Source organism: Penicillium argentinense (genome assembly GCF_028826775.1).
Source record: "Penicillium argentinense strain IBT 30761 chromosome Unknown utg000005l_segment0_segment0, whole genome shotgun sequence".
Classification (NCBI taxonomy): Eukaryota; Fungi; Ascomycota; class Eurotiomycetes; order Eurotiales; family Aspergillaceae; genus Penicillium; species Penicillium argentinense.
Genome location: NW_026622664.1, coordinates 1,451,463 through 1,475,978, shown reverse-complemented (window position 1 = coordinate 1,475,978; position 24,516 = coordinate 1,451,463). Strand labels below are relative to the sequence as shown.

General features: G+C 49.8%; 7 protein-coding genes across 7 annotated transcripts; 3 read left to right on the top strand and 4 right to left on the bottom strand.

Moving 5' to 3' along the window:
- Positions 1 to 6,107: 6,107 nt before the first annotated feature.
- N7532_005347 (uncharacterized protein) lies at positions 6,108 to 7,079 on the bottom strand (the record flags this gene model as incomplete). Its single annotated transcript, XM_056617841.1, has 3 exons — positions 6,108 to 6,410; positions 6,489 to 6,925; positions 6,986 to 7,079. 3 exons carry the CDS (start codon positions 7,077 to 7,079, stop codon positions 6,108 to 6,110), a joined length of 834 nt encoding a protein of 277 aa, XP_056474000.1.
- Positions 7,080 to 7,412: 333 nt separating this feature from the next.
- Positions 7,413 to 7,595, bottom strand: N7532_005346 (uncharacterized protein; the record flags this gene model as incomplete). The annotated part of the gene is made up of 1 exon (XM_056617840.1): positions 7,413 to 7,595. One exon carries the CDS (start codon positions 7,593 to 7,595, stop codon positions 7,413 to 7,415), a length of 183 nt encoding a protein of 60 aa, XP_056473999.1.
- Positions 7,596 to 7,783: 188 nt separating this feature from the next.
- On the top strand, positions 7,784 to 9,662 carry N7532_005345 (flavoprotein; the record flags this gene model as incomplete). The annotated part of the gene is made up of 2 exons (XM_056617839.1): positions 7,784 to 8,998; positions 9,123 to 9,662. The coding sequence occupies 2 exons, from the start codon at positions 7,784 to 7,786 to the stop codon at positions 9,660 to 9,662; spliced, it is 1,755 nt and encodes a 584-aa protein (XP_056473998.1).
- Positions 9,663 to 11,005: 1,343 nt separating this feature from the next.
- Positions 11,006 to 12,976, top strand: N7532_005344 (GMC family oxidoreductase; the record flags this gene model as incomplete). The annotated part of the gene is made up of 3 exons (XM_056617838.1): positions 11,006 to 11,078; positions 11,150 to 12,439; positions 12,513 to 12,976. 3 exons carry the CDS (start codon positions 11,006 to 11,008, stop codon positions 12,974 to 12,976), a joined length of 1,827 nt encoding a protein of 608 aa, XP_056473997.1.
- A 163-nt stretch (positions 12,977 to 13,139) lies between these two features.
- Positions 13,140 to 13,757, bottom strand: N7532_005343 (uncharacterized protein; the record flags this gene model as incomplete). The annotated part of the gene is made up of 1 exon (XM_056617837.1): positions 13,140 to 13,757. The coding sequence occupies one exon, from the start codon at positions 13,755 to 13,757 to the stop codon at positions 13,140 to 13,142; it is 618 nt and encodes a 205-aa protein (XP_056473996.1).
- Positions 13,758 to 14,931: 1,174 nt separating this feature from the next.
- N7532_005342 (uncharacterized protein) lies at positions 14,932 to 16,737 on the top strand (the record flags this gene model as incomplete). The annotated part of the gene is made up of 1 exon (XM_056617836.1): positions 14,932 to 16,737. One exon carries the CDS (start codon positions 14,932 to 14,934, stop codon positions 16,735 to 16,737), a length of 1,806 nt encoding a protein of 601 aa, XP_056473995.1.
- A 1,751-nt stretch (positions 16,738 to 18,488) lies between these two features.
- Positions 18,489 to 23,580, bottom strand: N7532_005341 (uncharacterized protein; the record flags this gene model as incomplete). Its single annotated transcript, XM_056617835.1, has 6 exons — positions 18,489 to 21,373; positions 21,453 to 21,798; positions 21,865 to 21,962; positions 22,022 to 22,264; positions 22,315 to 23,170; positions 23,230 to 23,580. 6 exons carry the CDS (start codon positions 23,578 to 23,580, stop codon positions 18,489 to 18,491), a joined length of 4,779 nt encoding a protein of 1,592 aa, XP_056473994.1.
- Positions 23,581 to 24,516: the final 936 nt, after the last annotated feature.

The window sequence follows — 24,516 nt, the reverse complement described above, 5'->3', positions numbered from 1 at the left end:
GCGTGACTCGCTTCGCAGGTCTCGCTTGGGCACGTGCTCGCACAATGGGCGTTTAAAAGGGAAGGAACTCCAAGGCAACCGTACCCCTCCACCCGTCATCTCCTTCTCTCCTCTCCCACTCCCATCTTCCACTCTTCTCCCACTCTCATCCATCACTCTTCTCCCACTCTCATCCATCAACCCACCACAGGTAATCCTGTTCATCCATCAAGGCTTTGCCCACCATGCATTTGCTTGCTCATCGGCCATGCATGCGGCCACTGAGGCTTCACTCGCTGTGCCTTCCCTCCCTGAGGCCTTGCTCACTTGGGCCTTCCTCCATCGAGGCTCGCTTCACTGAGCCTTCCCCCCATGAGCCTTCATCCACTGAAGCTTCCTCCATCGAGACCCAAATTACTCGAGGCTTCTTCTAGTGAGCTTTACTTAACTGAGCCTTTGCTCACTGGCCTCGCTCACTGAGCCTTCCTCCAACGGAGCTCACTCACTTGAGCCTTGAGTATGCTCTGCCTGTGGTACTACCACAGTTTGCCAGGACAAACATTCTCTGCGTGCAGCAACTTCCAGAGCTCATCAAGACTTTTGACTGTGTTTCCGCGTTTCTGTGGCACTCGCCCACATGGTCCACAACATCTGCCTCTCCGATATTGTCTCGCCCAGGGAGCATGGCTTCGTTTGTCGTACACGTCCCCGTTCAACACATGGGAACTCATCCACCATTTAGTATGTCTTCATTGATGCAATCTCGAAGACCCTCCTTGGGGTTCTACAAGAATAGAAGTCTGCCGGGGCTTTTTTGCAAGGGGCTACTTCTGCTTCGAGATCCACCGGCGACGACGTGAAAACGATGCGAGCACTCATGCAATGGAAACCACTCCATCTTGTGTTGAGCGGACCCTCATCCACTGTCGCGCATGGCTTCATTGATGCGATCTCGAAGACCCTCCTTGGGGTTCTACAAGAATGGGAGTCTGCCGGGGCTTTTTGCAAGGGGCTACTTCCGCTTCGAGGTTACTGCCAGTGACGACCTAAAAATGTCGCGAAGTCTCATGGAATTGAGACCACTTCGCCTTCAGGCTCTTCATTTATCGCCGACCGTATGCCTCGTATGTCCATTCCGATATTCGCCAACCAGGACGAACTGAATACGAGATTCATGCCATGAATGGGGCTCCATTAATTCATACCACTTTCCACCGTTTTCGCTTGTACGACAGAGCCTTTTGTCTTCCACAAGATACAGACAATTTCTCCATCGATGAAGATCACTCGGGTGTTCGTTGAGCTCCAGCAACCATCTGACTCTATCCACCATTGAGTCCGTCCATCTTCGGATTTTACCTCGTCCACATACTCTGCGTCCACCGCTGTTCATTCAATTCGTCTGCCAGGTATCGAAGACCCACCTGGGGTTCCACATTTGGAATGGAAGTTTGCCGGGGCTTTTTGCAAGGGGCTACTTCTGCTTCGAGATCTACAGGGGTGACATGAACAATAAGCGAGGATTCAGGACACCAATCCGTTGATGCACTGTCCCTCATTGCCACCTACATCCTTCGTCTCTCTTCCGCTTACAGAACCGTGAGCAGACACGAACCCATGACATAAGGATTGTGCCATGAAAATGGCTTAATTCATACAAGCTATTTCCACCAGCATCATCATCTCTACGGACGACTTGCCCACAGCCGATACCGACAATGTGGTCGTCGCCAAGATTACTCCACTCTTCATTGGACCTCCTCAGCCATCGATCCACAGCCGAGTCCGTCCATCTCGGAAATCACTTCCGTGCGCTCTCCGTCCATCTACCACCGTCCATATCCTTCGTCTGCCGGATATCGAAGACCTGACTTGGGGTTCCAAATTTGGAATAGAAGTCTGCCGGGGCTTTTTGCAAGGGGCTACTTCTGCTTTGAGATCTGGCACAATTTCGAGGATGTGGACAAGACGTGAGAATCCACGCCATGAACACGGTTTCAATTATACATACCTTCGACACCTTCGATCATCGTCGTTCACACAGACAAATGGCTTATGGCCAAAAGATTTTTACTCGTTGCCGAGCTTTATCATTGAGCTCCTTCATTTACGACAAAAGAACACCAGTTTGACATCAACCACCCGGATATGGTCAATTTTCAGAGCGTTTCTCGCCATCGGACTATGTCTATTTTCAAGCTCTGAGTCCACCACCACTTCATCCCTGATCAAATTCTGTCCACCACCGATCACCGTTCATCACGAACTTTCATTGTCCATACACTTTGTCTGCCGGATATCAAAGACCCACTTGGGGTTCCATATTTGGAATGGAAGTCTGCCGGGGCTTTTTGCAAGGGGCTACTTCTGCTTCGAGATCTGCCAGTGAGATAGAGTGTGGACGTATCTTGAGAATTCACGCCATGAACATGGTCTCGCTCATACATACCTTCACCCATCTTCGTTCATATGATCGACTGGCTTATGGCCAAAGACTATTCCACACACTGCTGAGCTCTATCTTTGAGCTCCGTCAACCACCACGAAAGAATCAATAACCAGATATCAACCGTCGGACATAATCAATTTTCGGACCCTGCCCATTATGGAGTAATTTTCATTTTCAGACTATGTCTGTTCTTAAGCTCCAGGCCCAACATCATTAAACTTCGTCCATGGTCAAATTCAAGCAGCCGCCGACTCGCTGTCTGCATCGGATGTTCGTCATCTGTACAATCTTCACCCACCATCGTCCATACACTTCGCCTCCCGGATGTCGAAGACCCGACTTGGGGTTCCAAATCTGGAATGGAAGTCTGCCGGGGCTCTTTGCAAGGGGCTACTTCTGCTTCGATTCGCCCGTGAGGTCCAAGTTGTGAATGGAGTATGAAAACCCAAGCCAAAATTATGGGGTTGCTCATACCTAATTCCCACCATCACCGTCCATACGGATGACTCTTTCATCGTCAAACATTACCACTTCATCAATTATCGAACTCAGTCAATTACTGAAACCTGTCCATCAGACTTTGTCTGCTATCGAGCACTATCATAGTGGAGCTCTGTTCACCAACTCATCGGCGCCGCCACCCACCACTGAACATTCTTCTTTCACATTCTGTCCATAACAATCCACACAGCGCCTCTACAGATATCGAAGACCCAACTTTGGGTTCCAAATTTGGAATGGAAGTTTGCCGGGGCTTTTTGCAAGGGGCTACTTCTGCTTCGAGAATCGCCAGTGAGGCCCAAATTGTGGACGGGACATGAGACCCAAGCCAAAATTATGGTGTCGCTTCTACATATTTTCCACCGTCATCGTCCATACGGAAGACCTGTTCATCATCGGAAATTACCACCCATCAACCATCGGACAGTATCTACCAAAACCTGTCCATTAGGCTCTGATATCAAGTTTATCATCGTCGAGCTCCGTCTACCACCAACTTCAACTATCGGACACGGTCAATTACCGAAATTTGTCCACTGCCAACTCATCGCCTACCATTAAACATTCTTCTTTCATACACACTCTGTCTATAACAGTCCACACAACTCGCCTCCACAGGTATCGAAGACTCGACTTGGGGTTCCAAATTGGAATGGAAGTTTGCCGGGGCTTTTTTGCAAGGGGCTACTTCTGCTTCGAAAACCGCCAGTGAGGATGTGGACGGAACGCGGAGATACAGGCCATGCATTGATATGGTCTCGTTCATACGTACCTCCACCATCATTGTCCGTGCGGATGACTTGTTCATTTCACAAATCACACCTTTGAGTTCCATCCATCATTGAGCTCTCCCAATAATTGAGCATGACTATCAGGCTCTGTCCACCGCGAAGCCTTTTCCATCATCACACCTTTGTCTATTTTCAATATCCACCACCGTCAAACTCACTTGTCGCCAAATTCTGACTACCGCCAACTCATCGCCCACCGTTAAACATTCTTTTTCCCTACAATCTTTGTCGACAACTGTCCGCACACCTCGCCTCTCGGATACCGAAGACCCAACTTGGGGTTCCAAATTTGGAATGGAAATTTGCCGGGGCTTTTTGCAAGGGGCTATTTCTGCTTCGAAATCCGCAAGTCGGGCTGTGGACAGGACGTATACCTGGGCTTACTGCGACGCCGTTCAACCACGCAAACTTTCATCGCCAAGCCCTCGCGCTCTCATCCTTCATCAAAATTGCTATATTCACCAATGCTACCTCCTCATCGATCAATTCCACATCTACCTCCGACCAAACTGCCGCGCTGTCTTCTACCACCGAAGACCTCTCCATCAGGCCCTTGTCTACCTTCGGCCAGGCCATCGTGTCTCGATTCATTACTGATCAAGAACATTATTTACCACCATTCAAGCCATCACGCGTTCTCCTTTCGTTGAAAAACGTCTCGCGCATACAGCCTGTCTCCATTCTTAATAGAGCCTCTGCCCAATTCTTAACAGGCTTGCCTTCATGATCGAACAAGGCGTTATCTATTACCTTTCTTGCGCTCTATCCACCCTCGGGCGTCCACCACCATACATCCACCATCAAACGTTCACCACCGACCATCCATTGCCAAACATCCACCAAACCCAACAAAAGAACCTCATTACCAAACATCCACTATCAAAATTCTCTTCTTGCTGCTTTACTCATACTCCAATATGGCATTTTTGCCTGCAGTCCGAAGCCTTCGCTGCTCATCTTACCATCTGTCAAAATTAAAAACAAAAGAAAAAAAAAGAAAAACAAAGAAAAACAAAGAAAAAAAAAGAAAAAAAAAGAAAAAAAAGAGAAAAAATAAAAGAAAAGAAAAGAAAAGGAAAAGGAAAAGGAAAAGGAAAGGGAAAAGGGAAAAGGGAAATAGAGGAAGACGAAGAAAAGGGGAGAAAACAACCAAAAAAAAAAAAAAAAAAAAAAACCACCACCACCACCACCACCACCACCACCACCACCAGACTACATCTCGTCAGCCATGGGCACACAAAAGGTATTGTTGACTTGGCCCCCCTCTGTCGGATTATTACTGACTCGGACCCAGCTCTTCTTCAAGTCTTTCAATCTTCCATACTCCCGTCCTCTTCAATGCGCCGCCTGCCTATATTCTCAGCACGGTCTTCCGACATGACCATCCATTTATCTACAACCGATCCTCGCATCACTTGTCCACGTCCCCCAACGGTTACAAAGAATTTCATCATTTGTCTTTGCTACGATCACCCTGGCCCTCAACAGCAGCTACGGAGACACCCATCGAATTAACTGATGAGGTCCGAAGTCCTCGCAACATCAACCTACCATTGGAGTGTACATATCCTCTCCAGCAAGCTATTCAGCTGCAGCCAGAACAGAATACCGCGTCTAAGAACCAAATCGCTCGAGCCGCCGAGAACTCAGGCATCGTTGCAGGCTCTTTGAAACAGAATATGGCCCTGCTCAGAATCAATACAAGGCGACATACGCAGCAAACCCTACCGCTACAATACAAAATCTATTCGACCCCATTAACCTCGGTGAAAGTTGGAAAGAAAATTTCTTTCAGTCCACTTAGTCACTTGCTGGACTTGCCACGAGGAAGACCTCCAGTGAGCGGAATGCTCCGCACAATAACTTGATGTACTCCGTCGCGATGAATGCTCCGTCACGTACCAATCTTTTCTTTCTTGGTTATACAACTGTTTCTCCTTCGTGTATCTAACTTGCCGGTCGGATTCCAACTCGGGACAGACACGGCATATTTTCCTCCTCGCTGCTTGATTATACCAATACCGATTCTCTGGTCCACAATGTGTTCGCCAAGGGTCTTCAACGACGCCGGGAGTGAACCGACCCTGGATGTCAAGCTGGTCCACAGGCTGGTCCACAGCTTCTGTCCCTATGACAACCTCTCAGACAGCCATCCACAGCCACGCAAGCAACCATTTCGCCACCGAAGTTGAACACATCATCATTATCGGCACCGGAAGAGTTGGAAAGTTGTTTTACATGAAGACATGCCCTCCCTGAGGGACAACCTCACTCATTCACTGTTTTACAATGCAAATATCGTCAAGGGTGTCACTGGAAGCAATTTATGGGATGATTATGTCAACGAAAGAGCTTGTGAATATTATGCGTCGCCTGATGCCGGCGCTCTAAAGACACATCGCGCCACCGAGGCCAGAATGCACTCCATCGTAGAAAGACCAGAGGTACATCTCATGAAGGGTCTTTGTGTCGGCGTTGGAGGAGTAAGGAGCACCAGAGGATGAAGACGAGGAAGGCGACGACATAGAAGCTCCGCCGTCCATTCCACCGGCAGAGGAGGACGAAGGCTGAGCCGCAGTAGAGCTTGAGGAAGGTGAGGCGGAAGAAGAAGAAGAGTCCATACTGGGCGGTCCTCCAGCACCGCCGCCAGCACCAACGCCTCCTCCCATGCTTCCAGTACGGTTGGTCTCCTACTCGTTCAAAATAAAATGCTATCAAAAGGTCAATCAAAACGCCGTGAGATATGTGAGTGGTGCAGCACGACATACCTTGGCTCCTCCAATAACACCCGTATCCTTGTATGCCTTAGCACTCAATCCGGTAGCAATGCCGTTCAGGTACGGATCCGATCCAAACGTCTCAACCGATCGCCCACCCCAGGGCGTGCGACCCAGGGGCTGAGAAGTAGGTCCGTCGACAACTTGAATGCCCTTGAGGTAGAACTCAGTGGCTACGGCCTTTGCCTGGGCGTATATCGCATCCTTATCCCAGGTCATGGCCAGTCCCGAAGCCTGGCTGAACGCCGAGACGTAGTAGTAATCCTGGAGACCCATCGAGCCATCGAGAAACTCGAGTGCCGTGAAGGTCTGACCATCGGTGGTGTTGACGCTGCTTCCAGTGATCAAGTTGATCTTTTCCGTGGTGTTCGGCTTCGAGACGAAATGGGAGGCGTTTTCGTATGCGGCTTGCCAATCGCCCAGTGAGACTGTTGAGGCTGTAGTCAGCAACAAAAACCAAAGTATTTGCAATACTTGCACCGGCTTACCCTGGCCGTTTGAGAGAAGACCCTGATTTGTATTGCTAGAGGCAGAGGCAGAGCCAAAAATGGCGCCGATGAGAGCAAATGAGTGGATTTTCATCTTCCAGCGATAGGAACTCGAGATTGCTAAGAGAAAATAGAAAGAGTGACAGCGACAGAACAGAAGAGAATCAACCGCATTCTGGATCAGGACATAGTGTCTTATACGACTAAAGCTCTTCTCATGGGATCACCATGGCAATCTTGCACAACAAGCCCGACACCCTTAAGGCGTACTTAGGACCTGTCGTGCGTCAGCGCTGCCTGAATGGTTTGGACCGAGGCATGAAACGGGTAGAAACCAGGGACGACCCTGAGGGAGGCCCCCACGAGAAGCCCAGCCTTATGCTTTAACGAGGGGTCCATTACGCGGATTGGGGGGTGCTGACGTGGTTCAGGAACGGCCGGAGCAGAAGGGGGCCTGCAGAACGCGCTGCTCGGAAAACCCGAGAGTCCTGGGTGTGCTCTCGTTGAGGTTGGTGGGGCCGTTGGCCTGACGCGTCGTTGGTCGTAGCTGTGAGGCCTCGGATGGTGTTGGGTTGGCTGTCGTCGTTGATGATGATGATAGGGACTTCATGGCGTCGGGTGATGATGCCACTGGGGCCCGTTAATGCGATTCGCGCGGATGATGTCTAGCCGCTCCGCCTGATCGGGCAGCCTCTGTCGAAGGCAAAGTGGTTAAGATTGGATTTCTTTTCATGCTTGATACATGCTGCGCACTTGGCCTGGGTGCGGTCCCTGGCCTATGGGCAGTCTGGGATATTCATGGCTCACCACCCTCAGTGGTCCCGGCGAGGGTATTATCGCACAGGCGTAGAGGCCGAGGATCTCATCGGTCTAATGGGAGATCACGGCCTGGAACTGCTGACTCCAAGAGGCACAACCACCTGCGAAAAGCACGAGAGAGGCGCGGTTAGGAAGACGACAATCGATCTAGCGTGGGCATTATCCACCCTGGCCAACCGTCTTATACGCTGTGAGGCCCAACGCCAGTCGTTACATGCAGCGGACCACGTCCCGGTCCTCACAGAAGTCAACATTGAAACACAGCAACGCCCGCGGCACAAACGGCTACAATGGAAGAACGCAGATTGGAAAGCCTGGCTGGCAGCTCTCACGCCGCGAAGCCAGACCTGGAAAGTGGGACCGTACGAGACAACAGAACAGATCGACGCGGCCGTGGAACTTATGGTTACCGACATTCTCCAAGCAGCCCAAGACAACGTTCCCCGAACCGGCGTGAATGAATGGTCTATACCGGGATACACGCAGCAGCTCGCACCACTCAGGGCAGAGGTCCGCCGCGCTCGTAGGCGCGCGAAGGCGGAGGACTCGGATGCCTTGGAGTTTCGACAGCTTAGGCATAAGCTCGGCCGCCAGAGCGCTAAAATAGCCCGAACTGCTCATCGAGAACGCGTGGAAGAAGCTACGCAAGTTATCCAGGAATTCTGGAATCTCGCCAAATGGGCGCCCTGGACGGGAAAAGATTCTATCGTCCAGAGCTCTCTCATCCGCCAGTATCTTGAAGGCTCGGCTGCCCAAGAAGGCATCGATAGGAAGATGCGATTTTGCCACAAGGTAAACAAGATGGATTGGGCATCTTCGTCTAACATGTGGACTTTCGACATCACTGCCAACGACACAGAGAAGATATCCCTGGGGTCTCGCTTCGTGTTCCTCGGCACAGGCTACTACGACTGCCAGGAGCCGCTACGGGCGAACGTTCCCGGGATAGACAGTTTCCAAGGCGAGGTCATCCACCTCCAGTTTTGGCCTGTCGACCTCGACTACACCAACAAACGGGTCGTTATTATCGGCTCTGGCGCCACCGCCATCACGTTACTTCCCTCCCTTACTGCAGGCGCTGCACACGTAACCATGCTCCAGCGCTCACCGACCTATATCGCGTCTCTTCCCAGGCAGGGAGGTTTCGAGAGCATCGTCTCAGAAGTTCTACCCCGATTTGCGGCCAATGTACTCGTACGTCTTAGATGGATGCTCTTCTCATTTGTTATGGTGTCGTTTTGCCGTTGTTTCCCTCGTGCAGCCAGATCTGTCCTCCTCAGCAAAACAGCCAAACTTCTACCGCCAGACATGGAACTAGACCCGGATTTCGTGCCTTCATACAATCCATGGGAGCAGCGCTTGTGTCTTTGTCCCGATGGCGACTTCTATGCCTCTATTAGGAGCGGAAAAGAAAAGCATTAAGACGGGCGCGATTGAAAAGATTACAACTTCCAGCATAGAACTGGCCTCCGGTGAGGAGCTGCATCCGGACATCATCGTGACAGCGACCGGGCTTAAAATATGCTCGAGTGGTGGTATCACTATTACTATCGACAGTGAGCCGTATGACATTTCGGATCACTTTGCCTGGAGGACTGCCATGGTTGAGGCTCTGCCGAACGCGGCGCTATCATGGGTTTACGCCGACGCAAGCTGGACGCTCGGGGCTGACTCAACGGTGCAGCTGGTGTGTCGCTTGCTCACACGAATGAGGAAACAGGGAGTATCGGTGATAGTGCCGCGAATTATGGTGGAAGAAAGGAAGGTGTTGGAAGAACGCCCATTTCTGGGTTTAACGGCGACCTACGTGAAGAAAGGCGGAAATCCGTTTCCCAAGCCTGCGTCTACAGGCCCATAGCAGCCGCGCTCGTACTTCTGGAGGGACCTAGCCATCGCACGGTGGGGCGATGTCAAGAGGGGCATGGAGTGGTTGGCATAACTTTCTGATGTGGCAGACTCATTGTGGTCAATATCTTGCAACATCTGCACATATTTGAGCGAATTCTCGTCTGGGTTAACACATTGCCCAAGAAATGACTGCACGTCTTCATTGATGGCGTGGAAGTACTGGCTTTGGGCAACGATTCCCGGTCCGGAGGCGGATATGCTTGTTGCTCGCTCAGAAATCGCGACGTAGAACATGATTCGAGATCAGATGAAGACGCCAACTTATGTCGAAGAACAATCTGGGTTCTTTGTTCTGGATCTTCCCTGTTTGAGAGCGTGACTGGAGCAACCGGAGATCGAGATCATCAAGGGCCAAGGGTGGTGATAAATTCCTTGCTCGACAGCGGAGACTTGACTCACCGTCTAGACGTTGAGCTCGATGACTTGGGATAACAGGACTCCTCAAATCCAACTGAGGCCTCTATCAAGATTTCATGATGTTCTTATCCCTCGAAGCTGGTAAGGGGACAGGGCGCGTTGGTCCAGCACGGCATGTAGCTTCGAACATGGCCTTTTCGGGATTGTGGCCCGTTTTATAGTCTTGGGCAGATTGAGTAGATAAAGTGAAAAGTCTCCCTCCAATATTCTTGATACCTGGGTTTCAATCAATTCAATTTCGAGATACTGCCTTTTGGCTTGGACCTAGCATACCTCATCAGTTTGCTAGCGTCTGCCGTGCACCGAATACTGGGCCTGGATCCACTTCACAATTATATTTTCGCAACTCTGCAGATCTGTAAGGAATACTTCATATAGCGATTTAATATGTATTAAAACCAAGAGACAAATTTTACAAGGCGATAGAGATGGGCTTCGGTAAGCCCTTTTATCAACTTTTCATGCAGTAACGCAGTAAGACCGAGGGAACGGGAAACAAGCCCCATATTTATTGATTCCCACCCAATCATACTCGACTCATACCTCAATCACCGAGGAGCTGCATACATTAGCTTCGGCTCCGAGGCTTTGCAGCTCCGCGGTTCCATTATAAACTGTAAAACCGTCCAACCGTGAGAACATAGGCCCATGTTGAGACATGTGAAAAACAACCTTTTTCACGAATCTCAAATTCAAGGCTGCCATTGTCCGTGTTGTGATCCCGCGGTGGAACCGAGTTTCCCCGCATTTCGACAGGTTGCGGAGACATTCCCTGGAATTGTATAAAGGAAAGGCGAGACTTTAGAGCTAGGTGAAAAAGTATGATTTGCTTCGACCTCTGATCTTTCTCGCATATACTCCTGGTCATCTAACATCATGGGTCGCAACCCGCTTACCAATCCGCTGCACTATGCGACCGCCGAGCGGAGTCTTGTCAGCTACGACTACGGTGTGTCACAAATAGCCTTCAAAAATATTATTACAAACATCCCCCCTAACTTGCGGCCTCTATTGAAAAAGTGATCATTGGCGCTGGTGCGGCGGGCTGTGTCCTCGCCAACAAACTCTCCGAGGATAAGAATGTGTCGGTGTTGGTCCTTGAAGCCGGCGGTGACAACACGAAGGTCTTTGAAACAAAAGTGCCCATCTTGTTCTCGAAACTCTTTCACTCAGAGCATGATTGGGACTACTACACGATCGAGCAGCCGGAGCTCGCCAACCGGCAGCTGTATTGGCCCCGCGGAAAAATCCTCGGAGGCTCGAGCTCGCTGAACGCAATGATGTACCATCACTGTTCTAAGTCTGATTACGATGAATGGGCCTCGGTTCATGGCTGTGATGGATGGAGCTACGACAAATTGGCTCCCTACCTCCGAGACATGGAGCGATTTACCGCGAATCCCGGTCGCCCGGCGATCGATTTCCAGCACCGTGGCAGCTCCGGGCAATGGCAGACGGGTTATTCATGGCTCTCAGAAATTGTAGAACATGGCTTCCTTCCCGCCTGTCATGATGCTCAGATCCCAGCCATCGCGGACGTTAACACCCACCAAGGCAGCCTGGGTGTGACCAGATTCCAGACTTTTGTCGATCCCAAGGGTCAGCGTTCGTCACTTGCCACAGCTTTTTTGACCCCGCAGGTGTTAGCGCGACCAAATCTATATGTCGCATGTAAGGCCCGTGTTACTCGTGTGTTATTTGATACGATCACAGGCGAGAAGAAAACAGCAATCGGCGTGGAGTTCCAGACTTCCCAGGGGGGTGAGCGCTTCCAGGTTCATGCGCGAAACGAAGTTATACTCTCTGGAGGAGCTGTAAATACTCCGCAGACTCTGCTCCTCAGTGGTATTGGTCCGGCCGATGAACTGAAGGCCCATGGAATTCCCGTCGTCCAAGAGAACAATGCGGTCGGTCGCAACCTTAAGGATCATCTCTGCACGACGCCGATAATAGGCAAGGCAAAGAACGGCACTACCCTGGATTATCTAGGGAGTTATCTCAAAGCCATTCCAGCACTAGCGCGTTGGCTTCTCACAGGTGGTGGCCCACTGTCTAGCAACGTTGGTGAGGCGGCTGCCTTCATCAAGTCTACGGATTACAACTTCTCTCAAACCGTGAATGCTCCTAATTCTTATACGTCTGGTGATAATTCGCCGGATATAGAGATCATCGGTGCTCCGCTTGCATTTATTCATCATGGCGAGGAGAAGCCCTTGGGTGGAAGCAATGTGTTCTCTATCGTCCCGATCGGTCTTCGTCCGCAAAGCCACGGCACAGTTACATTGAAGAGCAGAGACGCATTTGATGCGCGTAAGTCTACTTCCATGTTCTTCATTGGCGGAAATATTGAAACCAGAGCTGACAACACAATCACTGTTTACAGCAATCATCGACCCGAAATATTTGAGCGACGAGGGAAGCAACGACCGAAATGTCCTCCTCGTTGGGCTTCGCGTGTGTCTCCAAATCATCAAAAGCCCAGCTTTCAAAAAGTATCTTGAGCCGGTTCCTGTAAATGATGATCCGACCTCGTACTGGTGGCCCTACTCAAGCAGCAATATCGATGCGATCACCGACGAGCAACTCCTGCGGTTTATGGATGAAAAGGCCTTTACATTGTATCATCCCGTCGGCTCGGCACGCATGGGCCCTTCACCCACTTCAAGTGTCGTGGACCTTGAGGGCAGGGTTCATGGGGTCAACGGTCTTCGTGTCATGGATGCTAGTGTGTTCCCGGAACAGATAAGTGGACACCCTACCGCGCCCATTGCGGCCATGGCTGCTAAGCTCAGTGAAATGATCAAGGGAGGCAGTGTCATGCCTAAACCCTTCGTCGCAAACTTGTAAGAGAAAGCAGCTATACGCAGAGTAATTGTGTTTTCATGAAGACTGGGTTGAAACGTCCTATGCTCCCATCCACAATGGTTCGGGCAACATTTTTTACGATAGCGTTCACCCGCAGCCAGTTACATTACCTCGTCGGTCTCTAAATGTGAATCGGATTCGCACTCTAGGCGCTCTCAATCCAGCCCCATACAATGATTTTTCCCGGGGACTTGGAGCTGCTGTTAATAGTGGCGCTTTCTCTATGGACCTCTTTCGGACTCGGACCAGCCAGGAAGTAGAAATCAAAAATACCACCCAGAATATTATACTCTAGGTATTGCTCGCCATATTCGGTCTGGTTGATTTTGATGTCCATGCCATCGGAGTTGAGCAGGAAAACTCCATGTGAACCTGTCTCGCGCTGCTCGATGTATATTGGATGGCTTCCATAAAGGTTCGTCCCTGCAGGGATTTCGAACGCATCGCGATTCCACAGTGTCCTAGTGTAGTTTGTAGTGTTCAGAAGAAAACTGTCGCTGTGCTCGCCCAACCCGTACAAATTAGGATTCTGGGGCAAGGACGTCCGGAGATTCAAGTACTGCGACTGGAAGATCAGGTTGGAGCCAGAAGTATTGAACAAAGTCTCCTTTGTGTCCGTCCGAGTCACGGCAAAGGAGAAGGGCTCTTCTTGGTATGAAAATTGAATCGCCGAATTGGAGCTTGAAGTAGCATTTTTTGCGCCAGGACGAGGGAGAACTGACTCAGGAACCTGATATACAATTTCATCTGGATCGTAGATCATAACATGGAGCCGGGTATCTAGCAGGACAATCAATCTTAGTCAGGCTGCCGTCTCCGAATATGGATTGGGCAACTGCCTTGGACTTACCGGTTTCATATTCCACCTTCAAATCTCGGTGCCATAAGTGTTGCAAGCTCTCCCAGCCAGCTCCAGATCAGCGGTCAAGGTGACGCCATGATTTTGCACATTGTTTGCTTTATATCCGGGACAGCTATCGATGGAAAGAGCTGCCCTTGAGTTCAAGGCAGCAGCTCCCACTGCAGCAGGAAACAGCAAAGCGTAGCCTAGCATTGTATGTTTTCCAGGACTAGAAATTCTGTCCAGAATGTACGGGAAAACGTTCCCTTTTAAAGCTTATCCTACCAGGACCGATCCAGCCTTCACGTCAAGCACTCTTCGGATATCTATCCCCCTAGTTTCCGGTAATCTTCCGAGCCGTAAACTCAATTAGTCTCAGAAACAAACAGTATCGTCTACCATATCTACTCCCGTGCTGGATGTAAGTTTCTGGTTTGGCAAACCCCTTAGATGCGTAGGTTGCTCTAGCGTTGGTGGGTGACACTAATAACCATACCTTAGTGACAGGGGCTGATCAATTAGAGGTTGACGTTGCCAATGATCGCTTCAATTTAAGTGAAGCTCAAGCTTGGAGGTAGGGTAGTTACCTAAAATAGACTGTCCGATATATATGCGAGACTGCGGGTCCATTGATGATCGACGCTGCTCCGTGATCTGTAATTGGTCTACAGTTCCGCTCATTTGGAAGATGCGGAGTTTCCGAACTCTATTATTCAGCGAAGGTTGCGATCGGGGCCTTGAAATTGCCAAGGACTTGGCGGAGATGATTGGACGTTTAAAGCCAGGTAACCCGTGCCGCCTTCGTCAGGAAGTTGGACCGTTAGTTTAGCAAAACTGTACCGTTTGCAACGATGATTTTAGCCCGCTATTTCCCCGACCCCAAGACAATGCTAAGATGATCATCGAATTCCACATTGTAGTACTATAGCAGCAAGTCATGTTTGACGACTTTCCTTGGATCCGTCCGATCACGAAGAAATTGGGAGAGCATATAAAGCTTGCACTGGTCGACAAACATTTGGATTTCAACAGCAGGTCCACTCACAAGTTCACTCTCGTTTGAACCTCAATACAAGTCGTTCTCCAGATTCTGCCGATGATCGCTTGGATGCAAACTCTTGTGGCTCTTTGCGCTACCCTTCCTTTGGCAAGCCTTGGGGCGGGAGCCGTGCTTCCCCGACAGACCAATTCGACCTCTTCCGCCTACTGTGGCACCGATTTATGCACTTGGTGGCATGACACCGCTGAGATCAATACTGCCACTGCGGTCAAGCCTGAAAATGTCCGGCAATCCCATCGGTATCTCGTCCAGGTGGCCATTGCGGGCACGGGGCAATACCATGATTCTTTCGTTTACGAAACCATCCCGCGCAATGGTAATGGCGATATTTCGAGTCCTGGGGGTGGCGACACCTTCACTGGAGATGATGGTATCTCTATTGAAATTGACGCCGGCATCACTATGGCTTGGACGCACTTCGAACATCAGAAGGATGTTGATGTCAAGATCTCAAGAAGAGATGGTGCAGATGTAGGCACAGATGTCACGATCCGACCAACCGCTATTCATTACGATGTTAAACACGAGGGTGGTGCCGTGTTTGTCCGAGTGCCCGCTGATGCTAATGGGCACCGGTTTTCTGTCGAATTCGCGAACGATCTCTTCACATATCGCTCCGATGGTCAAGCGTATACCACGGATGGATCTGGAGATGTTGTTGGTATCGAGCCCACCAATGCCCTTATGATCTTTGCCAGCCCGTCTCTACCCGCCGCATCGATCCCTTCCAAGAACGACACCAACACTAAGTTGATGGAACCGGGCGCCTTCACTGTGGCCGACATTGGAGCATCTCCCATTGTTTATTTCCCCCCTGGAGTGTACTATATCGACTCCCAGCCTCTCGGAGCAGCCCATGTCAAGCTCGATCCTGCCACTTACTGGGTCTATCTGGCTCCCGGGGCGTACGTGAAAGGGGCTATCGAATACACCACCACTGCTAAAGACTTCTACGCTACTGGCCACGGCGTCCTATCTGGAGAGATATACGTCTACCAGGCTAACGCTGATAAAGGCTACATAGCTGAGAAGGACGACGTGAGCAGCCTACGCATGTGGTGGCATCGCGGCATCCAAAGTGGGCAGGCATGGCATGCCCTCGGTCCCACAACCAATGCCCCGCCTTTCAATAGTATGGACCTCAAGGACGGTAGCGCCGATCGGGAAGATATTTCAGTCACGATTTCCGATTACAAGCAGGTTGGCGCGTTCTTTATGCAGACTGATGGCCCACAGATGTACACCAATGGCAACGTCCATGATGTCTTCTATCACTGCAACGATGACGCTATCAAAACCTACCACTCTGGGGTAAAGGCCTCCCGTATCACAGTGTGGAAAGTCTTCAATGATCCGATTATCCAGATGGGCTGGACGCCTCGAGACGTGCATGACGTTTCTATCGACACTCTCTATATCATCCACACTCGCTACCGTAAGAGTGAGAACGTGGTTCCCTCGGCCATTATCGGAGCCTCCAACAATTATGACGGCTCGGAGACTGTTGACGAGTCAAAATCCCTGAGCATTTCTATTTCAAACGTGATCTGTGAAGGCCCGTGCCCGGGGCTATTTCGGCTAGCCCCATTGCAGAACTATGCGGGTTTCACCGTGAAAAACGTTCAATTCCCTGACGGCCTGATTGCCGGTAATATTCACATTGGGGATTCAATTATCGCCACAACGGACGACACGACGAATCCTGGCTTCGACAAACTCGAGATGGGCCTGGATATCTCGGATTGGACGGTTAAGGGTGAAAAGGTGACAATGGAAAATGCCCAGACACTTGGCCAGTTCCACATCAATGATGCCTATAAGGGACAGTGGTCTATTACCTGATTATGGTAGTAGAAATACTACCTATGTCAGGTACGGCCTTCAAGAGAAGGGCGAAGTTTCTTCAATTTACGGGTACTGACGCTCCGGCTGGCAGCTCGTCATCCACTCATTTTATTTCATCTTGTTGGCACAGATGCTTGAGGCATTTGATATCTCGTTTGTGAGGCATAAGCATAGCTCTGTTTGCAGATGCACTAGCTCTCTTCCTCTCTCTTTCTTTCACTCTTTCTCACCACCTACCTACCTGTCTTCGATATAGCAATCCAGCTATCACCGATTCGACTACTCTTTCATTGTAGATGTGTCTTGTTCTCGACTCCGATAGTGTCGTTCTCATCACATCTGTCTGCCTTGATCCATTCGTTCACTCACTTCAACTCGCCAATCTTCTGTTGATCTCGTCCTTCCCACACACATTCTTTCAATTTCTCTACTGAGCAATTGCGGAAATAGAAGCTTTTATCCTTGAGCCAAGGATTCTTATTCATTAGCCGAGTTCTTAAGAAACGATGCAAATATAAACCAGATTGTAAGTTACTTTGTCAACTCAACCTAGGTAGCAGTAGGATTCTGCGATTAGGCTTGCTCAGGCTTTCGCTCAGCTCGCTGATCAATTGGAACTAGCCTTGGCTGTGCTTCCTGGGGTCACAAGGTATTCATCACGTGACTTCACCTTGGAACGGTTGGCTGTCGGTTATTATCTAACATCCTTCTGCAGCAGTTTGGGCTGTTGCAGGGATCGTAACATTACCATTCTCTCTCTGGGATTTCTCGGACACTGCAGTCAAATGGCTGCTACGACCATCAATGACCAATAGTCGGTAATTATGCTTATGTACGGGTATTTGACGAATGAAGACCTTTTAACTAGCGTAGCCTAGTCTCAGAAGTTAATCCAATTCATACCGCCAATCTATAAAGTCAATCGTCCAACCATGGTTAGATAATATATTTGGTTGGGAGCTAGTTAATGCATGGTGGATACAACCAAGCAGACGCGCAGAATGATTGGATTGCTATGCGCCACACGAGACTGAGATCTCCATCGAAGTGACTACCTTGCCGGGTGAGGTGTGGCCCATCTTTGCATCCTTGCAAAGGCTTCGTGATGATTTTTTAAAAGCCCTTTGAAAAGCGAGTTCGTCAGATTTGGGTGTCGCTACATAGTCTGAGACTTAAAATTTGCCGGGTCACATGAGAGCCGCGCATAGAGAGTAACAGCTTGACAATATCTGTCACCATTTCTGGTCGGGGCGTCGACGTTGATCAATCTATGGTTGATGGCGCGAGACTCTTGGCAACTATTCGTGGCTTTTGTTCGATCGCAAAGGATACCTGAAGAAACTCCCAAAACGACGTGTTGTTTCGCGAACAGACGATCAGATCATGGCAGGCTCACTGAGCAAATCAGGGTGCCTAGATCAGGCTCAGTGAGTGATCAGTTTGATTACAATGGTCACTGATCAGCTCCGGTCTGTCAGGGCCGTGCTCAATTCTACTCAGTGAGCAAAAGCGGCGAGGGGGTGAGCACTAGAACGGAAGGAGAGCGCCAAGGGTTGCCAGACATTATCCGGTATGTATGCAGTACGCAAGAGCGGGAACGACATTGCCAAATACGGAAGGCTATCTGAGGGACTGTGCAAACACACCAAACAGACCAGACAACATCACGAACAAGACTTCCGCCTCAACTACCATTTCTGACGCAACCCAACTGACCGACTTGGAATACAATTGTCATCAGCAGCTCATCATTCTGCGATAACAGCATCAATCTGCTTGACAACAGCGTCGCGGTACAGAGCCATCCCAGGACTGCGTGGGTGGAATGTTTTGATCTGCCGCGTTGGATACCACCCGCTGACCTTCTGGCTGTTGAAGTCTCCATTTTTGAGAGCCTCGGTTGCATTACCATACGACCAGGCCATCAATCCATTTGGTTCAAGCGCGATGGCTTTTGAAGCAAGACACAAGAAGTTCTGATATGGATCCGGATTCTCGCCCTGCGTCTCTTTACAGGTATCTGCATCTGGAAGATTGATTCCATTTTGCTGCAGAGCTGAAATGTCGTTGGAATCTGACGTGGAAGCACTGCCTGCCAGAGGAATATCGTTCCATGCACTCAAGAAGAAATAGGTGTTCGGAGCTTTGGGGTCAGGCTCATGGATTCCCTGTTCACACCAGCGATGTGAGTCGAATTTTGACTGGATGTCGATATAGTGGACAGCGGTTCTTCCTGCCGCCTTGTTGGCATCTCTGACAGCGTCTTCAATCACGTTGTTGAGCTGCGTGACCAGATCGTTGAGTTCCTTGCGCAGAGACTTCGTGAGATAAACGATTCGCCCCAATGGTCCATCACTAGGCGGCTTGTATGCGGCCCAAAAGTAATGGAAGGTGCTATCATCGCAGTCGGAGGTATCATGGTTGAAGAAACCTGGGTATCCAGCAACGAATAGTTGAAAGTCGGGCTGCGCGGCCTTCTGGAGAATACTCAAGTAAAGCGCACTGAGTTTCGACCGCAGACCAGTATCCCCCTGATCGTTCATCATGTTACGGGCTTTATCCTCTGCCTCCACGCACCACTGTCGATATGTCGATCCGAAATGCAGAGTGTTTGGGGTTACGACGCAGTTCCACACGATGTCCGAGAAACCAAGGTCATTTCCTCCCATTGTCAATGTTCCCAGGTTCGACAGATCGGTGCTTTTCCAGTTCTCGATCTGCTCCTTGAGACCGGACGTTGTATCACCGGAACACATCTTCTTTTCGATATCGAGCGAATCACCTGCATCCTTGTAATGTTTTTGAACAAGGCCAGGGTAATTTTGACCGCCGATGCGACAGTCCGTCTCCGTCGGGTCGGTACCCATACCAGCAGCAAAAGAATCACCGAATGCAACGATACCGCTAATCTCATATGCACTTCCATGATCAAACATGAGAGCATCATGACTGACACATCCATCTCTCTTGATAGACGTCGATGCGCCAGTCGATGAAGTAATGGGAATTTGTTTCTTCCAGTGGTCACTGAAATAGATTCCAGCCTCGACCACGGCCCAGGTATCGGCGTTAATAGCCGAGAATTTTGCATCGCATATCCCGTCCTGCGGTGGGTTGCTGCCTGGGACCTGACACAGAGCTCCCTTGAGCATCGCCCATTTCTGACAGCCTCGATTGAAAACACCTTCAGCAAGTTCCTTGCAGGTCTCCCAGCCATAGGCGTAATCATACGCTTTTACTCCGACCGAGTCTGGTATAAGTCTCATCGAGTATTTGGTGTGTGTCATCTCATGCAAAATGACGGCTGACCGAACATGGTGTGCCTCTCTGATGGTCGCTGGCTCATGAAGAACTTTGTCGAGCGTGGCAGTCATATCCTGGTCATTGAAAAACCTGGGACAGATGTTCATCGTTTTTTGAAACGCATTCATATAGGCAAGGTCTCCGTTCACGCAGTTATCTGTAGTAAAGTCGCAAGTGATCTGAAATTGAAAAGTGGCGGTGCCATCAAGCATATAACCGATGGTCTTGTACACATCAGACACCTGTTTGGCAAAATCTTTCGAACCTCGCAGGCCCGCAGAGAAAAATGTGTCATAGAAACCCCATTTCTGCGTATTTTTCTCTGCAGTATCTGCCATCTGGATGGCAAATCGAAACTCTGTCAGGATCTGGGGCTTCTGGGTAGAGCTACATTCAGCAGATGTGCCCACTGCTCCCCAGTTCAACGTAGGATTCCCAACATTGCCGCCCTCGGGGATAACAGGAAGATCAGGGTCCTCGATGGATCCATCGTCGCCAGTCTTGTCGGTTCGACCGCATAGGCTGAACCATGTCTTAGCAGTGTTGTCGATCGAGTGAATGATCGAGTGCATGTCAGCGCGGCCGTTGCCATCCAGGTCCGGGAAATAGGTACAAGAGCCTTCAACAGCACCTTGGAACTTCGCCCCAACAGGATCCCACCAATAGCGTGAGCCACCGATGTCTTTTCGACCCTTGTTGTACCAAACAGAGCCATCGCCATTGAACTTATCGGTGTGGATCATGTCCGCTTTGCCATCACCGTCAACATCGGCCCAGTGGAGATTGGCTCGATCTTTACCCTCGGAGAATTTGAACTGATCGATGTATTCAAAGGACCCTGTTTTTGATTGAGTCCATCCCCAAGATCGGCCATCTTTTTCAACGCAAAGGTAGTCTGCCCTGCCGGATCCAGAGATATCGGCCATATGAACCGGGTTGTCGAACACGCCAATCCCCCGTGTCTCTGGACAGTATAGGTCTGGTGCTGGGTCTACATGGTATTCCCAGTTAAAGTCACCAGTGTCTTTGATGCGATTGATCCAGAGACTGACACGGTTTTTATTATCCGGGTCGGTCCAAACGATATCACAGGCTCCATCTCCATCCCAGTCGACGAGATGTAGATCCCGACGGTTTAGATCCTTCTTCGGACCCGTGGTATGCGGATCGAAGATACCTTTATTTGGGCCCCAGAAACTCGATCCGTCATCAGGAACACTGGTAAGACCCTTGTTTGGGTATATATGCATACTTCCTTTGGACAGAATCCAGACATAGTCCATCATGCCATTGTCATGACCCATCATGTTGCAATATCGATTGCCATCCGCTGGGAATTGTCAGTGGATATTCATCGCAGAATTTCCACGAAGCCAAGAAGAGCTTTTGGGTTGGGTGAGGGCTCTTACATTTGATCTTAGTCGCTCCACTTCCAGTGTTTTTGAACGCGTGGAATTTGTACGAATATTTTCCCTTCCCGGCACTTTTGTACTCCAGAAAAACATAGTCTCGACGGGAATGCAGGCCAAAGTCTTGCTTGGTGCCATAGATTCTCGGGAAACTGATTTCTCCTCGGCTGACATTGTCGAAGTCTGTCATGCCGCTGTGGGTTGGTCCTGAGGTGTGTCCTTTCTGAAAGCCCTGTCGCCAAACAATGTTGAGTCCGTCGCCTTCTTTACCTTTGACACAGCTTCGGGAATTGGTCCAGGTGTAGGTTGCACCATTATCATCAACCCATAGCCAGTCATCACGACCCTATCGAAGGAGGTCAGTTTTCTTCTTTGTTCAAGATGCTTGGATTGGAACTCGGGGTGAATTCACATCACCATTTATATCCAGCAGCCGAACACCCGCGATATCACCCATCCCTTTGCCTGTGAATCTCTTTCCGAGCGGCTGCCAGTACTTGGGAGCATCATCTGAGCAGATGATCAGCAAATCCGTTCATACCCATTTGCATTTTAAATGAAAGACTTACCGATCCAGCCGTTACGCCAGCAAGTGAGATCGCCGTTGCCCTCAATGACGCAGTAATCACCTCGACCGTCTCCATCCACATCGCCAATCACAACATGAGACTGATCATATCCAGGTTCTGCATCCTTCCATTTTCCGATGGACTTGAAGCTGGGAGGACGGACCTCATTGCCGTCCCCTTGGTTGACACTTGCATAGGCAGTCCCGTCCTTGGCAATGCAAATGAAATCGTCCAAGCCGTCAGCTATATCGATGTTAGCACTGAAATGACTTGAATCACCCTGGTGCACTTGCCGTTAATATCGATAAATCGAATCCCCCGCGGGATACAATTATCATCCACACTCATAAAACTATCCAGTTGCTGAAAACGATCGGTGTCCGCACCACTATTTCTCCACACGGTATATTCAACCTTGCCCTCTTTCTGATGCCACAAGATAAGATCATCACGATCGCTCCGAATAAGCCGTGTGAAACCCCAACTCAGATCGGACTTTTCACTTTCGACCTCGAAGATGACACCCATGGGCTCACTCGAATGATAATAGATACCGTCATCTTCTCCGCTTCCCTGCTGCGTGAGACCGCCAGCATAGACACCATCACCATACTCCTTGTCACAGGTAGTCGACGACATGACACCGGGCCCTTCGATAATGTCTTGTTTATGAGCATCATTGATGGCATTGTACCAAATACGAGCCATCTTAGCATATCCATGATCGTTGGGATGAGTATCATCAACGTCGCCATTGTGGTTAAAGTCATCGGGCCATGAGATCCAACCGCTGGCATCAGCAGGCGCAGGGGGATCCATGTCCGCCAGGACAATATTTACACCATCGTCACGCATGGATTTGACCAGGCTGCGATATTGGTCGTTGACTCCAGGTCGGTTTCTCGTCGTGTTCTTCTCATTAGATGGGATGAGAGTTGACAGGACAATGGTTGTCTTCTTCATTCCATCGGCGTTTATGAGGGTGCTGATGAGAGATCGCATGCGCTCGCCAGTGTTCGGGATATCTGTGTCCAATCTGCAATCGTTCGTGCCGGCGTTGATGAGGACCACGTTCGGTCTGTATGACAAGGACCCTTTCGCTGCTTCTTTGACCTCGTCGATAATATCTCCGGAGTGGGCTTCGCATTCCTATGCAAATCCGGGATTGTTAGACGAATCGTCCACGGGTTCAAGGATGAGTGACAAACGTTGTCTTTCATGCTGCCGTGAGTCTTGGTTCCAACCATATCCACTGCCCATCCATCGAACCGAAGTTGGTCACGAAGAGGCTTGCGGTAGCCATTCCCGCTTTCAGAAAGATATCCATAAGTGATAGAGGCACCAAGTGGAAGGATTCTAAGCTCAAATGGCTTGTCATCTTTCTTGTACAGGTGATTTCTTTCATCAACGATGGAGACGGTTTCGAGGCTTGTATTGAAATACTCAGCAGAACTAGCAACATCCACATAAGGGAAGCAGTTTGCAACTGAGACGATGAAAGAAAGAAAAAAGCATGAAAATGCCAGAGATTGGGACGAGGCCCATGCAGAGCGCGCCATTCTCCCTCCAGAAAAAATGGTACAATTGACTCAAATTATCGACAACTTCAAAACTCTGTTATATACGCCTGGAGTATTTGTTTAATGAAAGAATACGCCCCCAATGCCAATTGGGGTCTAACGTCGATAGACACAGCCCTCGGGCCCTGGAAAAAGGTACACCAGGGGAGACCAGGTGTGTTTCCTACAGACTCACATGTGGGCTTCTTTTCGTTTTGCTTTCAAAGCTGCAGGCCAAGGCTTTTAGTTCGATAAATTTGAGTAGCCATTCCGTGTGCTTAGAATGAGCTCTCGTCTGTTCTCGATACTTTTGGCTCTATATCCCGACGAAACCACTGAGATCCATCGAATTCCTTCATACCACCTGGTTGATGGCTACAATCGAATGTCTATTTCTCTCTGTTGGCTGGTATATTCCCTCCTGGGTCTTACACGCCAATATGACTTCCACGGCTTGCCCGGCTTCGGAAAGTATTGACTGGCCCAATGTGGAGCATTCGTCTGAATCTTCGTATGCCAAGGCTGGTAAATATCGTTTCAAGTTTCGCCCATATACCTTTGCAGGCTATTGCACCCAGGCAAGATTTTCAATTCCTGGAGAATCCGCCTTGGATCCTTCCATGCCGTTTTGAGATAGACGAGTTGGTTGGGGTTACAGAAGCTCGACTAGTGCAACAGCCGTCTTTTATACATCTATTTCGGTAAATACATGACCATTAATAGCAACTTTTGCAGACCACAAGGTGTCGTTGTACTCAAATAATCATCAGTGCTTCTAATCTGCATATAAGGCTCCTCGAAACTAGCCTGTTTAGACCAGTAAAGCGAGAAGGCTATGCTTGAGCGGAACCACTGCAGCAGTGTGCTTGAGTGGCTGTGTATGTTCTCTCCAGTGGATCGTTGGTTCCCGGTGGCCCCAGAACTTCCAGGGCCTGG